The following is a 14429-nucleotide window of genomic DNA, read 5'->3' on the forward strand; positions in this document are numbered from 1 at the left end:
TTAAATCAAAGGGAAATGCCTCATAACTGGTTTTAATACATTCTGAAACCAAATGTGTTCTTTTTACTTTTCTTTTTTTTCTTTGTATTCAAATCAAATTTATTTATATAGCCCTTCGTACATCAGCTGATATCTCAAAGTGCTGTACAGAAACCCAGCCTAAAACCCCAAACAGCAAGCAATGCAGGTGTAGAAGCACGGTGGCTAGGAAAAACTGGACTGGGGACAGCAAGGAGTCATCCTGAGGCATGGTCCTAGGGCTCAGGGCTCCGAGAGAGAAAGAAAGAGTTAGAGAGAGAGAGAGAGAGCATACTTAAATTCACACAGGACACCGGATAGGACAGGAGAAGTACTCCAGATCTAACAAACTGACCCTAGCCCCCCGACACAGCCCCCCAGCAGCATAAATACTGGAGGCTGAGACAGGAGGGATCAGGAGACACTGGCCCCATCCGAGGACACCCCCGGACAGGGCCAAACAGGAAGGATATAACCCCACCCACTTTGCCAAAGCACAGCCCCCACACCACTAGAGGGATATCTTCAACCACTAACTTACCATCCTGAGACAAGGCCGAGTATAGCCCACAAAGATCTCCGCCACGGCACAACCCAAGGGGGGGGACCAACCCAGACAGGAAGATCACATCAGTGACTCAACCCACTCAAGTGACGCACCCCTCCTAGGGACGGTATGAAAGAGCCCTAGTAAGCCAGTGACTCAGCCCCTGTAATAGGGTTAGAGGCAGAGAATCCCAGTGGAAAGAGGGGAACCGGCCAGGCAGAGACAGCAAAGGCAGTTCGTTGCTCCAGAGCCTTTCCGTTCACCTTCCCACTCCTGGGCCAGACTACACTCAATCATATGACCCACTGAAGAGATCTTCAGTAAAGACTTAAAGGTTGAGACCGAGTTTGCGTCTCTCACATGGGTAGGCAGACCATTCCATAAAAATGGAGCTCAATAGGAGAAAGCCCTGCCTCCAGCTGTTTGCTTAGAAATTCTAGGGACAATTAGGAGGCCTGCGTCTTGTGACCGTAGCGTACGTGTAGGTATGTACGGCAGGACCAAATCAGATGGAAAAAAGCTGTCCTTGAAACAGTCTTGATATGTTCTTCAAAAGAGAGATCAGGGTCCAGAGTAATGCCGAGGTCCTTCACAGTTTTATTTGAAACGACTGTACAACCATTAAGATTAATTGTCAGATTCAACAGAAGATCTCTTTGTTTCTTGGGACCTAGAACAAGCATCTCTGTTTTGTCCGAGTTTAAAAGTAGAAAGTTTGCAGCCATCCACTTCCTTATGTCTGAAACACAGGCTTCTAGCGAGGGCAATTTTGGGGCAATTTTGGGACCATGTTTCATTGAAATGTACAGCTGTGGGTCATCCGCATAGCAGTGAAAGTTAACATTATGTTTTTGAATGACATCCCCAAGAGGTAAAATATATAGTGAAAACAATAGTGGTCCTAAAACGCAACCTTGAGGAACACCGAAATTTACAGTTGATTTGTCAGAGGACAAACCATTCACAGAGACAAACTGATATCTTTCCGACAGATAAGATCTAAACCAGGCCAGAACTTGTCCGTGTAGACCAATTTGGGTTTCCAATCTCTCCAAAAGAATGTGGTGATCGATGTTATCAAAAGCAGCACTAAGGTCTAGGAGCACGAGGACAGATGCAGAGCCTCGGTCTGATGCCATTAAAAGGACATTTACCACCTTCACAAGTGCAGTCTCAGTGCTATGATGGGGTCTAAAACCAGACTGAAGCATTTCGTATAGATTGTTTGTCTTCAGGAAGGCAGTGAGTTGCTGCGCAACAGCTTTTTCTAACATTTTTGAGAGGAATGGAAGATTCGATATAGGCCGATTAGTTTTTTTATATTTTCTCGGTCAAGGTTTGGCTTTTTCAAGAGAGGCTTTATTACTGCCACTTTTAGTGAGTTTGGTACACATCCGGTGGATAGAGAGCCGTTTATTATGTTCAACATAGGAGGGCCAAGCACAGGAAGCAGCGCTTTCAGTAGTTTAGTTGGAATAGGGTCCAGTATGCAGCTTGAAGGTTTAGAGGCCATGATTATTTTCATCATTGTGTCAAGAGATATAGTACTAAAACACTTGAGTGTCTCTCTTGATCCTAGGTCCTGGCAGAGTTGTGCAGACTCAGGACAACTGAGCTTTGAAGGAATACGCAGATTTAAGAAGTTCATGAATTTATCACTGCTGAAGTGAAAGCCATCCTCTCTCGGGGAATGCTGCTTTTTAGTTAGCTTTGCGACCGTATCAAAAAGGAATTTCGGATTGTTCTTATTTTCCTCAATTAAGTTGGAAAAATAGGATGATCGAGCAGCAGTAAGGGCTCTTCGATACTGCACGATACTGTCTTTCCAAGCTAGTCGGAATACTTCCAGTTTGGTGTGGCAGCATTTCCGTTCCAATTTTCTGGAAGCTTGCTTCAGAGCTCGGGTATTTTCTGTGTACCAGGGAGCTAGTTTCTTATGAGAAATGTTTTTAGTTTTTAGGGGTGCAACTGCATCTAGAGTATTGCGCAAGGTTAAATTGAGTTCCTCAGTTAGGTGGTTAACTGATTTTTGTCCTCTGGTGTCCTTGGGTAGACAGAGGGAATCTGGAAGGACATCAAGGAATCTTTGTTGTCTGTGAATATATAGCACGACTTTTGATGTTCCTTGGTTGGGGTCTGAGCAGATTATTTGTTGCAATTGCAAACGTAATAAAATGGTGGTCCGATAGTCCAGGATTATGAGGAAAAACATTAAGATCCACAACATTTATTCCATGGGACAAAACTAGGTCCAGAGTATGACTGTGACAGTGAGTGGGTCCAGAGACATGTTGGACAAAACACACTGAGTCGATGATGGCTCCGAAAGCCTTTTGGAGTGGGTCTGTGGACTTTTCCATGTGAATATTAAAGTCATCAAAGATTAGAATATTATCTGCTATGACTACAAGGTCCGATAGGAATTCAGGGAACTCAATGAGGAACGCTGTATATGGCCCAGGAGGCCTGTAAACAGTAGCTATAAAAAGTGATTGAGTAGGCTACATAGATTTCATGACTAGAAGCTCAAAAGACAAACATCTTTTTTTTTTGTAAATTGAAATTTGCTATCGTAAATGTTAGCAACACCTCCGCCTTTGCGGGATGCACGGGGGATATGGTCACTAGTGTAGCCAGGAGGTGAGGCCTCATTTAACACAGTAAATTCATCAGGCTTAAGCCATGTTTCAGTCAGGCCAATCACATCAAGATTATGATCAGTGATTAGTTCATTGACTATAATTGCCTTTGAAGTAAGGGATCTAACAGTAAGTAGCCCTATTTTGAGATGTGAGGTATCATGATCTTTTTTAATAATGACAGGAAGCTATTCACAAAATAAAAGACAAGAAGGGTAAAATAGTAACAGATCCGCAGGATATTAATAAATGCTTCGCGCAGTTTTACTCAGAACTATACCAATCAAAATGCGATGCTACTGATCCACAAACTATGGAACGCTTTCTCGCTGAATGTGAACTTCCTAAACGAGACAGGGGGGCAGCTGCTGAGCTCGATGCAGGGATAACTTTAGAGGAAATTAACACAGCGATAGCACAATTTCCAAACAGCAAGGCCCCTGTGCCCGATGGATATGTAATAGACTGGCGCAGTACTTCTTATAGAACTCTATCTCCACTTATGTTGCGAATGTTTAAACAATACAAAAGAAAATGCCAAACTCCCGCAAACACTGTATGAGGCTACAATAGCACTGATCTTGAAAAAAGATAGATTCCATGGAGATGTCGTCTTATCGCCCCTGTGTCGTTACTTCCCATAGAAAACAAGGTGTTGACAAAGATATTGGCAAACCGATTGAAAACATACATTTCCGACATCATACACCCTGACCAGACAGGTTTTATCCCGGGCCGACATATATACTACAATTTGAGACGCTTTTTCACGATCACAAGGTTGAGGCAGTGGTAATAGCTCTTGATGCAGAGAAGGCGTTTGATCGGATTGAGTGGAAGTATATGATGTCGGTTCTGGAGCACTTCGGGTTCGGAAAGGAATTTATTAATTGGATAAGAATTATTTATGCACACCCAATGGCGTCCGTGGTAACCAATCAAGAAATGTCGCAGTCATTCCGCTTGTTCAAGGGGTGCCGACAGGGGTGCCCTATTTCGCCTGCTCTCTTCGCTATAGCCATGGAACCCCTTGCTACTCGCATTCGGGCATGTGCCGATATAGCTTCTGTTAAAATAAAGGACACACAGCACTATATGCAGACGATGTTCTTTTGTTTTTGTCCAACCCTAAAACTTCTATTCCACCCTTAACTTGATAAACACATTTGGCTCCTTCTCTGGCTACAAGATAAACTGGCAAAAAAGTGAGTTGATGCCAATATGGATGCCTGTGGATATGCAATTTCTGCAATCTACCCCGTTTAGAACAGTGATGGACAAGTTCACAAGCCTTGGCATTGTAGTGACGAGACCTTGATCAGCTATTGAAAGCGAATTGGGACATGAAAATATATCAGCTTAAACAAAATATAGATTTTTAGAAAACTCTGCCTATCTCCTTGGTTGGTCGTATAAACGCTATTAAACCCACGTTTCTTTACCTCTTCCAATGTCTACCCAATTTCATACCACAAAGCTATTTTAAGAAACTGGATTCAATAGTAACTCTATTTTTATGGGACAACAAGGCAGCCAGAATTTCAAAGAAGCATTTATGCAAGTACAAAATAGAGGGGGGCTTTGGCCTTCCTCACTTTAAACTGTATTATTGGGCTGCTAATCTGAACATTGTGTCTTTCTGGAGGGAAAGTTTACCTGCGATGAGACAGAAGGATATGCCTCTTTCACAGTGGAGGGAGAAGGGGCTCACAACTATTTGTAATCTATACATAGATGGTCAGTTAGCTTCATTTCAACAATTACAGGGAAAGTTCAACATGCCAACAACACATTTTTTCAGATACCTCCAAATCAGGAATTTCGTAAGGACACATATCCCACAGTATGGCATGAAGGCAAATAGTCCTACATTAGATAGCTTGATCCTTGTCAAACCCCATTCAAAAGGGTCGGTCTCCAGACTGTATGATGTGCTACAGGCCCACATAGAGGTATCCACAGACACCATTAAAAGGGCTTGGGAACAAGAACTTGGGTCAGAAATCTCAGATGAGGACTGGGTAGAAGCTCTCAGGAATATAAACCACAGTTCAGTGAATGCCAGACACAACCTTGTACAGTTTAAGGTGATACACAGGTTACATTACTCAAAAGTAAAACTGCATAAAATATTCCCGGACACCTCACCACTATGTGAGAGGTGCAAGCAGGATGAGGGGACGTTGACCCACTTATTCTGGACATGTCCTAAGTTACATGTTTACTGGGCTCTCATTTTTGATTACTTATCTAGAGCCTTTGATAGAGTTCTAGCCCCAGACCCATTGACCGCTCTGTTTGGTACAGTTGATGGGAATAACCACGAAGGGAAAGCTGTCTCTCTTTGTACTCTATTAGCCAAAAGGCTCATATTACAATTTTGGAAACTGGAGACTGTACCTACCTTTTGAAATGTGGTTACGGGATTTAGGGAATGTAATGCATATGGAAAAGATTCGATACAATACCTCCAATAGAAGTCCAATGTTTTACAAAATATGGCAGCCGATACTGGATAAATGGTCTAGTCCCGCTTCATAACTGGGTTGACGATCTGCTGCTACTCTGTGCTGTAATCCACTCAATATTTATTTTTGGCTTAACTACACTGCTTGTAATGACTATATGCTGTCTTCTTATACATGTACCACCTAATAGGATTTTATTTTATTTTGTGTATGTGTGAGTTAAGTTTTGTTTTGTCCTCTAAATTGGCCATCCCATTCAACAGTACAATGAATGTCATTGTTAGTATTGCTGTCTTTTTTATTTGATTTTTTATTGTAAAATAATAAACATATTATAAAAAATAAAAGAATGACAGGAATGGAGGAGGTCTTTATCCTAGTGAGATTGCTAAGGCGAACACTGCCATGTTTAGTTTTGCCCAACCTAGGTCGAGGCACAGACACAGTCTCAATGGGGATAGCTGAGCTGACTAAACTGACTGTGCTAGTGGCAGACTCCACTATGCTGGCAGGCTGGCTAACAGCCTGCTGCCTGGCCTGCACCCTATTTCATTGTGGAGCTAGAGGAGTTAGAGCCATGTCTATGTTGGTAGACAAGATGAGAGCACCCCTCCAGCTAGGATGGAGTCTGTCACTCCTCAGCAGGTCAGGCTTGGTCCTGTTTGTGGGTGAGTCCCAGAAAGAGGGCCAATTGTCTACAAATTCTATCTTTTGGGAGGGGCAGAAAACAGTTTTCAACCAGCGATTGAGTTGTGAGACTCTGCTGTAGAGCTCATCACTCCCCCTAACTGGGAGGGGGCCAGAGACAATTACTCGATGCCGACACATCTTTCTAGCTGATTTACACGCTGAAGCTATGTTGCGCTTGGTGACCTCTGACTGTTTCATCCTAACATCGTTGGTGCCGACGTGGATAACAATATCTCTATACTCTCTACACTCGCCAGTTTTAGCTTTAGCCAGCACCATCTTCAGATTAGCCTTAACGTCGGTAGCCCTGCCCCCTGGTAAACAGTGTGTGATCGCTGGATGATTCGTTTTAAGTCTAATACTGCGGGTAATGGAGTCGCCAATGACTAGGGTTTTCAATTTGTCAGAGCTAATGGTGGGAAGCTTCGGCGTCTCAGACCCCGTAACGGGAGGAGTAGAGACAAGAGAAGGCTCGGCCTCTGACTCCGACTCGCTGCTTAATGGGGAAAACCGGTTGAAAGTTTGTCGGCTGAATGAGCGACACCGGTTGAGCATTCCTACAGCATTTCCCTCCAGAAACTGTGAGAAAGTTGTCCGGCTGTGGGGACCGTGCAAGGGGATTTATACTAACATTACTATCTGTATTTACTGCTGGCACAGATGCTGTTTCATCATTTCCTACACTGAAATTACCCTTGCCTAACGATTGCGTCTGAAGCTGGGCTTGTAGCACAGCTATCCTCGCCGTAAGGCGATCGTTCTCCTGTATATTATGAGTACAGCGACTGCAATTAGAAGGCATCATGTTAATATTACTACTTAGCTTCGGCTGTTGGAGGTCCTGACGAACCATGTCCAGATAAAGCGTCCGGAGTGAAAAAGTTGAATGAAAATAAAAAAGTTGAGGGAAAAAACAAAAATATAAACGGTAATTAAAAAGTAAAAACCGTAAAGTTGTCAGGTAGCAAAGTAAGGTTGGCAACAAAACGCACAGCAACACGTAAACAAGTCTGCAAGTCAGTTCTGTTATGCAGTGGTAATCTCAAGAAAGCCTTAATTATTGTTTGTCTGCATTCAGGCCTGCTATTGTCTGTTCTAGGATTTTGTTTTATTTTTTGGTCTTTGCCTTGGTGTGGTGTTTTAGTCTAATCTCTGCTCTGTGAAATCACAGGCCTCTGAGAGGAGGAGATGGATTACTGGAATCTTCTGGCAGACATTGTAAACCGTTTTCCCCTCTTATTTGTTTTCGATTGAGTCTCATTTCATTATTCAGTTCCTAGAATCTGAAGATTATTACATTTCTCCATAATTTTTTATTTATTTCAGTGTCATGTCATTCCTTGTCCCCACTGATAAACTATTATTTAAGAAAAAAAAGATTCATTTGAAATATTTCATATTGAATACGAATTGAGACACAAATGGTTTCAAGTTAGTTTTGATATCTGTGAGTGTTTTAGACCTGGTTTATCTGAGGTGATTTTGTTAGTAGCACATGTTTTATATATTTTTCGTAAACTAGCCTCTCACTCCACTTCATCCTGAAGGATGTTTAAACACAGTAACTGAGGGTCAAACAAACAGCTGTGATGACATCAGGCCCAGTTTTGTGACCCACTCACACTTAATCCCTAGACCAAAGATAAATAATCCATGGAACGTACACGCACAGCCGCTATGGAAAAGACCACTGCAGAACTGCTCATCTGCAGACAGACACACATTTGATACACACACACACACACACACACACACACACACACACACACGCATACACTCTAATACATCCCATAGTCGGGTTGCCAGAGATTTTCCAGGTCAGGGCATCTCCATGTTTGAGCTGTAAATATTGCCTCAGCATAGCCCTTTTTGCTTCTGTGCTTTTCAATCTTTAGCACTGTTAAGCGGTGTCAAGAACAAGGGGTAGAATATAGGGGGTTGGTATTGTTTATGGAGGGCCCTCCTTGGCCATGGCATTTTCTTTTAAACCAGCTCCCTAGTTGAGTTCAGAGAATGCCAATTTGCATGCCTCCAATCTCTTCCTTGTCTTTCTGCCCCACTCTGTCCACACCACTGAACACCTAACACTCACTCAATCACTCACAGCTGTCCCATGATGCCGTGGTGTTTATGCCCTCACCTCTCATCTCCGTGTTGACTGTTGGCATGTCTGTTTTTTGTTTCTCCTTTCAGTTTTTTCATTGCACAAAGCTACGCATTGAGGAGGTCCTCTGCACCCCCTGCCAATTCCAGTATGTTCCCTGCACTCTGTTGCTTCCATTCTGTGTTTGCACCACTGCTCCTCCTCCTGCTCTGGGCTGGCTGCTCTGCTGCTGTCCTGAGCCTTTTCAACCCTGTGGGGCACAGGAGGGCATGTCATCCTTATTCAGCCACAGCCTCACTCATCAGGGGATATTAACCTTCTAGACGGACTACTTTAGCTGTAGTACATGTAGACTCGCCTCTCTTTTTTTTTAAATATATATAGTACATTTTCACTAGACTTAGTTTTCATATTCATTAATTTGTGAAAAGAATAACTGTCTAGCCACCAAAGTAGATGAGAAAGGAAGGCGTCAGCTGCCCTTGAGTCCTGCGTTCAGAGAAACAATAGAATTGTCAGCACAAAGCAAAAGCAGATGAGGAGGGAAGTTGAATTGTCATTTACGGAGTGTGATGTTTACAAAGGGGCAATGTCCTTGTCAGAATGTCACCCGCACCTTGTCACCATAGATGTTCTGCATAGTGCGCAGCCAGCAAGTGTACAAGGTGCAGAGGAGTCCACTTATCTACTGTGAGCACAAAGAATACAGCAGCGGTCATGTTCTCTGCATGACGCCGAAGCTTTCATAAAACCCACATGCTGTACATGTCTCCTTGATGTGAGTCACATGGTAGAGAATGCTTTCTCCCTCTACCATTGTGTGACATGACTATGACGCCTGTGCCCCCCCCCCCCCCCCCCCCCCCCCCGCCCCCGCAGGACTTCCTGATAATGTTCCTGCACCACCTGGCGACAATCTCCCTCATCACCTTCGCCTACGTCAACAACATGGCTAGAGTGGGCACGCTGGTCATGTGTCTCCACGACTCCGCCGACGTCCTGGTGGAGGTGAGTAGAGACACAGGGACACGTTCAGCAAGGCATGTTCAGGTGTCTGGCATGTAGGGGGGGGGGGAGATTTTTGTTATTTCTACAAATTACATTTCTCTCTGCAATGTTCCACAAGGTTTGCCTGCTGAACGTGGCCCTGATGTGTTCTTCACACCCCACGGACATGTGGGAGGGTCCTGTGTTCTTTTGTGGTTGTTTTAGCTACTGTGCTTGCTTGTGATCAGAGGGAAAATCGGCCATCTGTAGATTTCAATTATGTACTGCCGAAACCAATTTCAGTGTAGGAAAAAGATAGATACAACATCCACGTTTTGTTCTTGTAACCATTTTACGTGTGTCTGTGTCATCTGTTGCAGGCTGCCAAAATGGCCAACTATGCCAAGTTTCAGAGACTTTGCAACCTCCTGTTTGTCATGTTTGCAATGGTCTTCATCAGCTCCAGGCTGGGTGTCTATCCTGTCTGGTAAGGAGGCTTTGTCTCTACATAGAATGAATACTTCCCAAATGGCACCCTATTCCCTACGGCCACTGGTCAAAAATAGTGCACTATGTAGGGAATAATGCGGCATTTGGGACTCAACCAATGTCTTCTCTGTGAAAGACTACAGCTCAATTGAAACAATGGAGTTTAGTGTTTTTTAGATGCACTTGTGTGCTGCCAGTTGAGACAGACCAGGATGATACTGTATATCGGAGCATGTTTGTTTCAGTGTATAATCTGTCTCCGAATACAGGAGACATGAATGTACTGTAGATCTCAGAATATTGACACTTTTTCCAAATGGGCTTTGCAATTTTTCCAGGAAGGTTTTCATTTTATACAGGTCTTGGTGAGTTTTGTTGCTTAGTAATAGTTACTATGGATACTACAGCAACAATATGGACGTAAGCATCTTCTCCAGTAAAGAGGGAGGGGGAAATAAAAATGAAAGACGGACCATTATTTTGAGATAATTTAATTATGTAAACCAGGGTCGATTTGAGACTGGAATCTGAAATGGCACATTCAATGTACACTTTGAAAACCTTAATTAACAAATGATTTATGTTATCACAGTGCCTGTATCAGTTGGTATCAATGCCAGAATGTTGTCTTTTTTACATATTGGACTTCCAATTAGATGATGAATTTGAATTGCACCGGAATGTTTTTGATGTGTCAGAGAGACATCCTACCTTTTTTGATATGAGAGAGAGAGAGAAGCAGTAGCAAATTAGTCGTAGTAGAGGAATATGTGCGCACCATCTTACTGTGTCATGTCCTAAGCACACTCTCAGCACTACCGTCACTGTACGAGGAGAAAACAGCGACGTGATTTACTATCCCGCTCTGAGACGTCACCCCAATTTTGAGCCCACACTCGAGGACAGCGCGGTTAATTACCAGATCAAAATGACAAACGACTCTTTATTCGAAAGATATTAAAGCATGAACCTCCACAGTACAGTGCACTGTCTCTAAAGAAATGTAAATCCTTTAGAAAAGTCTCATTCAGTGATTTCCTCTTGTTAGTATGCCGTCGTGAGTTATACAGTATATCACAGTGCAGGCAGAGCGCACCACAGCAACCAGAAGGGTAGTGTGACTGTACAACTGTTGCCATGGCTTCAGTATCAGCTGGGTTCATATCATGTACAATTATCCAACTATATCTCTACCTTCCCTGAAATAGCTATCAAGCCATTCATCAGAGAAGTGAATGAAGGATTTAATATGTTCTTTAAAGTGGTTTGAGTAGTGTGTACATTATAACAGATTGACTTCATACAGTAAAGTGCTGCATGAGCTTTTCCGCACAGTATAGCGGGGAGAAGGGATAAAGTTATTTGTCTGTCTTCTCCTGGGTGATAATTATCCTTGGCTGTTAAGAGAGGGTCTGTCTGTCTCTGCCTGTCTGTCGTGGAGGATGGAGAGCAAGCTAGGGCAGTGTTTTCCAAACTCGGTCCTCAGGACCCCAAGGGTTTTAGGAGACTTCACGTTTTGGTTTTTGCCTTAACACTACACAGCTGATTCAAATTATCAAAGCTTGTTGATTATTTGAATCAGCTGTGTAATGCTAAGGCAAAAAAAAAAAGAAAAGACGTGCACCCCTTAGGGTCCCGAGGACCGAGTTTGGGAAACCCTTAGCTAGGGGCTGAAGGCTCTGGACGTTAGCCTCTTATGTTGTCCCTGTGGGTCTCTCTCAACCACCTGGCCATCTGTATTCCTCCACTCTACCTTAGAGCACCAGGAATATTTACTGTCTTCTGTTCACCTAGAATCCTAAGACAATAACAAGTAGCTTATTTGGTGACAGCTGCCTCAGACTGGGTTTTCTGGCGTGTACTTTAGTTGACAGGTTTTTGTTAATTTCAGAGAGCGACCCATATTAAAACCAATAAGTATTTCCAGTATGTTACCCAATTCCCAATAGAGATGACGTGGTTGTCTCATTACTACATCCTGTCATTATGAGCTGCTCTGAATGTGTGTGTAGTGTGGTTTACTTATCAAATGAGTTGACTAATTATTTTTCTCTTGCTCTCTCTCTCTTTCACGTAGGATTTTAAACACTACCTTGTTTGAGAGCTGGGAGATCGTGGGGCCGTACCCCTCCTGGTGGGTGTTCAACCTACTCCTGATCCTGCTGCAGTTCCTGCACTCCTTCTGGTCCTACCTCATAGTGAAGATAGCCTGTCGAGCCATCTCCAGAGGAAAGGTGAGAGACAAAGGGAGAGTCTCAATTACAATTTCTTGACTCCTCGCGTCCTCTTGCCTGGTTCTCAAAACTCATTGGTTGAGAATGTCAGAGGTCCCTCTCTGAGCTTCTCCTCTTCTCCTGAGTTGAGAAGAGAATGCGAGTAGTCAAGGAAACGTTGAGATTCTCCCCCAGTTCGCATTTCAGGGTCCTAAATGGCATCATATGTAGTGCACTACTTTTGACCAGGGCCCATAGGGAATAGGGTGCCATTTGGCAGACATTATGAAAATATGACAGAGTACACTCAAGAGGACCGTCTTTATGTAGTTAAAAAGTCATTCTCATTATGTATGTAGTTAGAATTTAGCACTACCATGTTACTTTTTGTAATTGTAAATGCAAAGCAAAGGGTAATCTTAGCAGTCAAGCTCACTGTACATGTACTACAGAAGCTATTCACTAAAGAGCCTGTTTTGTTGTCAATAACCTTCATTGATTTTACTTTTTCTATCCCTCATGCTAACCTTTCAACCTTCAAGGCAGGGAAGTGGAATCCTTTACATGTAAGTAGTTGGAACAGAAGGGGAACAAACTTCTTTGTGTATTGTCACGTCATCTCACTATCAAGTCACAATCACATGACATCCCTTTCTTTCTTTTTTTACATGATCTTATTTGTAAAATGAGGAAACCAATAGCGATGGCCAACTGCTTTTACTTCCTCTGTCATGACATCAGATGGTATATGAGCTGTTCTGACAGCGTCTGCACCTCTCCACAGGTGTCGAAAGACGACCGCAGTGACATTGAGTCCAGCTCGGATGAGGACAACGGTCCTCCGCCCACTCCTGTTCAGAAGCACCACAACAGTACCACCAACGGGACCAATAAAGTCCACGGGACCAATGGGTACCTGTCAGCAGGGGCCCCTTGTCTAGATGAACACTGACCACTGCTATGAGACATTTTATAAGCACTGGAGCAAAGCTGCAGACACCATTCATAGATACATGTGTGCGACATGAACAACATTGCCTGTCTGGTACTGGAAGTTCTTAGTTTTCAGTTTGATTATTTCCATGTTTCCCCTCCATTTTATTATCTTTCTCTATATTTGCATCAAACTGCATTCAATGAAATATCAAAGCACTCCTGTCGGTACAGCCCAGTCTCTCTGTTTAGCCAATGAATGAACGCATTCCACTATTATGACGAAAGCATGCTGTTTAAACGTAGTCTGACTGGCATACTGGGGGTAGTTAATTATGTTATGTGTCTGTTATTTATTTTGGATAGATATACAGTACCAGTCAAATGTGGACACCTACTCATTCCAGGATTTTTCTTAATTTTTACTATTTTTTTTTACAATGTAGAATAGCAGTGAAAAAACAGCAGTGCAAAACTATGAAATAACAAATTAAATATATTTTAGATTCTTCAAAGTAGCCACCTTTTGCCTTGATGATAGCTTTGCACACTGTTGGCACTCTCAACCAGCTTCACCTGGAACGCATTTCCAACTGTCTTGAAGGAGTTCCCACATATGCTGAGCATTTGTTGGCTGCTTTTCCTTCGCTCTGCGGTGCAACTCATCCCAAACCATCTCAATTGGGTTGAGGTCGGGTGATTTGTGGAGGAAAGGTAATCTGATGCAGCACTCCATCACTCTCCTTTTGTAAAATAGCCCTTACATAGTCTGGAGGTGTGTTGGGTCATTGTCCTGTTGAAAAACAAATGATAGTCCCACTAAGCGCAGACCAGGTGGTAGCCATGCTGGTGAAGTGTCCCTTGAATTCTAAATAAATCACTGACAGTGTCACCAGCAAAGCACCATCACACCACCTCCTCCATGCTTCACGGTGGGAGCCACACATGCGGAAATCATCCATTCACCTACTCTGCGTCTCACAAAGACACGGCGGTTGGAACCAACAATTTCAAATTTGGCCTCATCAGACCAAAGGACAGATTTCCACCGGTCTAATGTCCATTGCTCGTGTTTCTTGGCCCAAGCAAGTCTCTTCTCATTGGTGTGCTTTAGTAGTGGTTTCTTTGCAGCAATTTCGACCATGAAGGCCTGATTCATGCAGTCTCCTCTGAACAGTTGATGTTGAAATGTCTGTTACTTGAACTCTGTGCAGCAGGCTGGTAACTCAAAGTTCCTGAAATCTTCTGCATTGACTGACCTTAAAGTAATGATGGATTGTTGTTTCTCTTCGCTTATTTGAGCAGTTCTTGGCATAATATGGACTTCATCTTTTTCCAAAT

The 14429-nt window shown here is 43.2% G+C and overlaps 1 protein-coding gene across 1 annotated transcript in view; it reads left to right on the top strand.

The window, feature by feature from the left end:
* LOC110520083 (ceramide synthase 6) overlaps positions 1–13683 on the top strand; it is a 30611-nt gene extending 16928 nt beyond the window's left edge. Inside the window, exons 7-11 of the mRNA XM_021597122.2 lie at positions 9346–9474; positions 9834–9940; positions 12020–12176; positions 12698–12721; positions 12940–13683. Coding sequence (XP_021452797.2) covers positions 9346–9474; positions 9834–9940; positions 12020–12176; positions 12698–12721; positions 12940–13107 — 585 coding nt within the window. The 3' untranslated portion in view covers positions 13108–13683. The remainder of the gene's footprint in view (positions 1–9345; positions 9475–9833; positions 9941–12019; positions 12177–12697; positions 12722–12939) is intronic.
* Positions 13684–14429: the final 746 nt, after the last annotated feature.

Source organism: Oncorhynchus mykiss, chromosome 3 (assembly GCF_013265735.2).
Source record: "Oncorhynchus mykiss isolate Arlee chromosome 3, USDA_OmykA_1.1, whole genome shotgun sequence".
NCBI classification, from domain to species: Eukaryota; Metazoa; Chordata; class Actinopteri; order Salmoniformes; family Salmonidae; genus Oncorhynchus; species Oncorhynchus mykiss.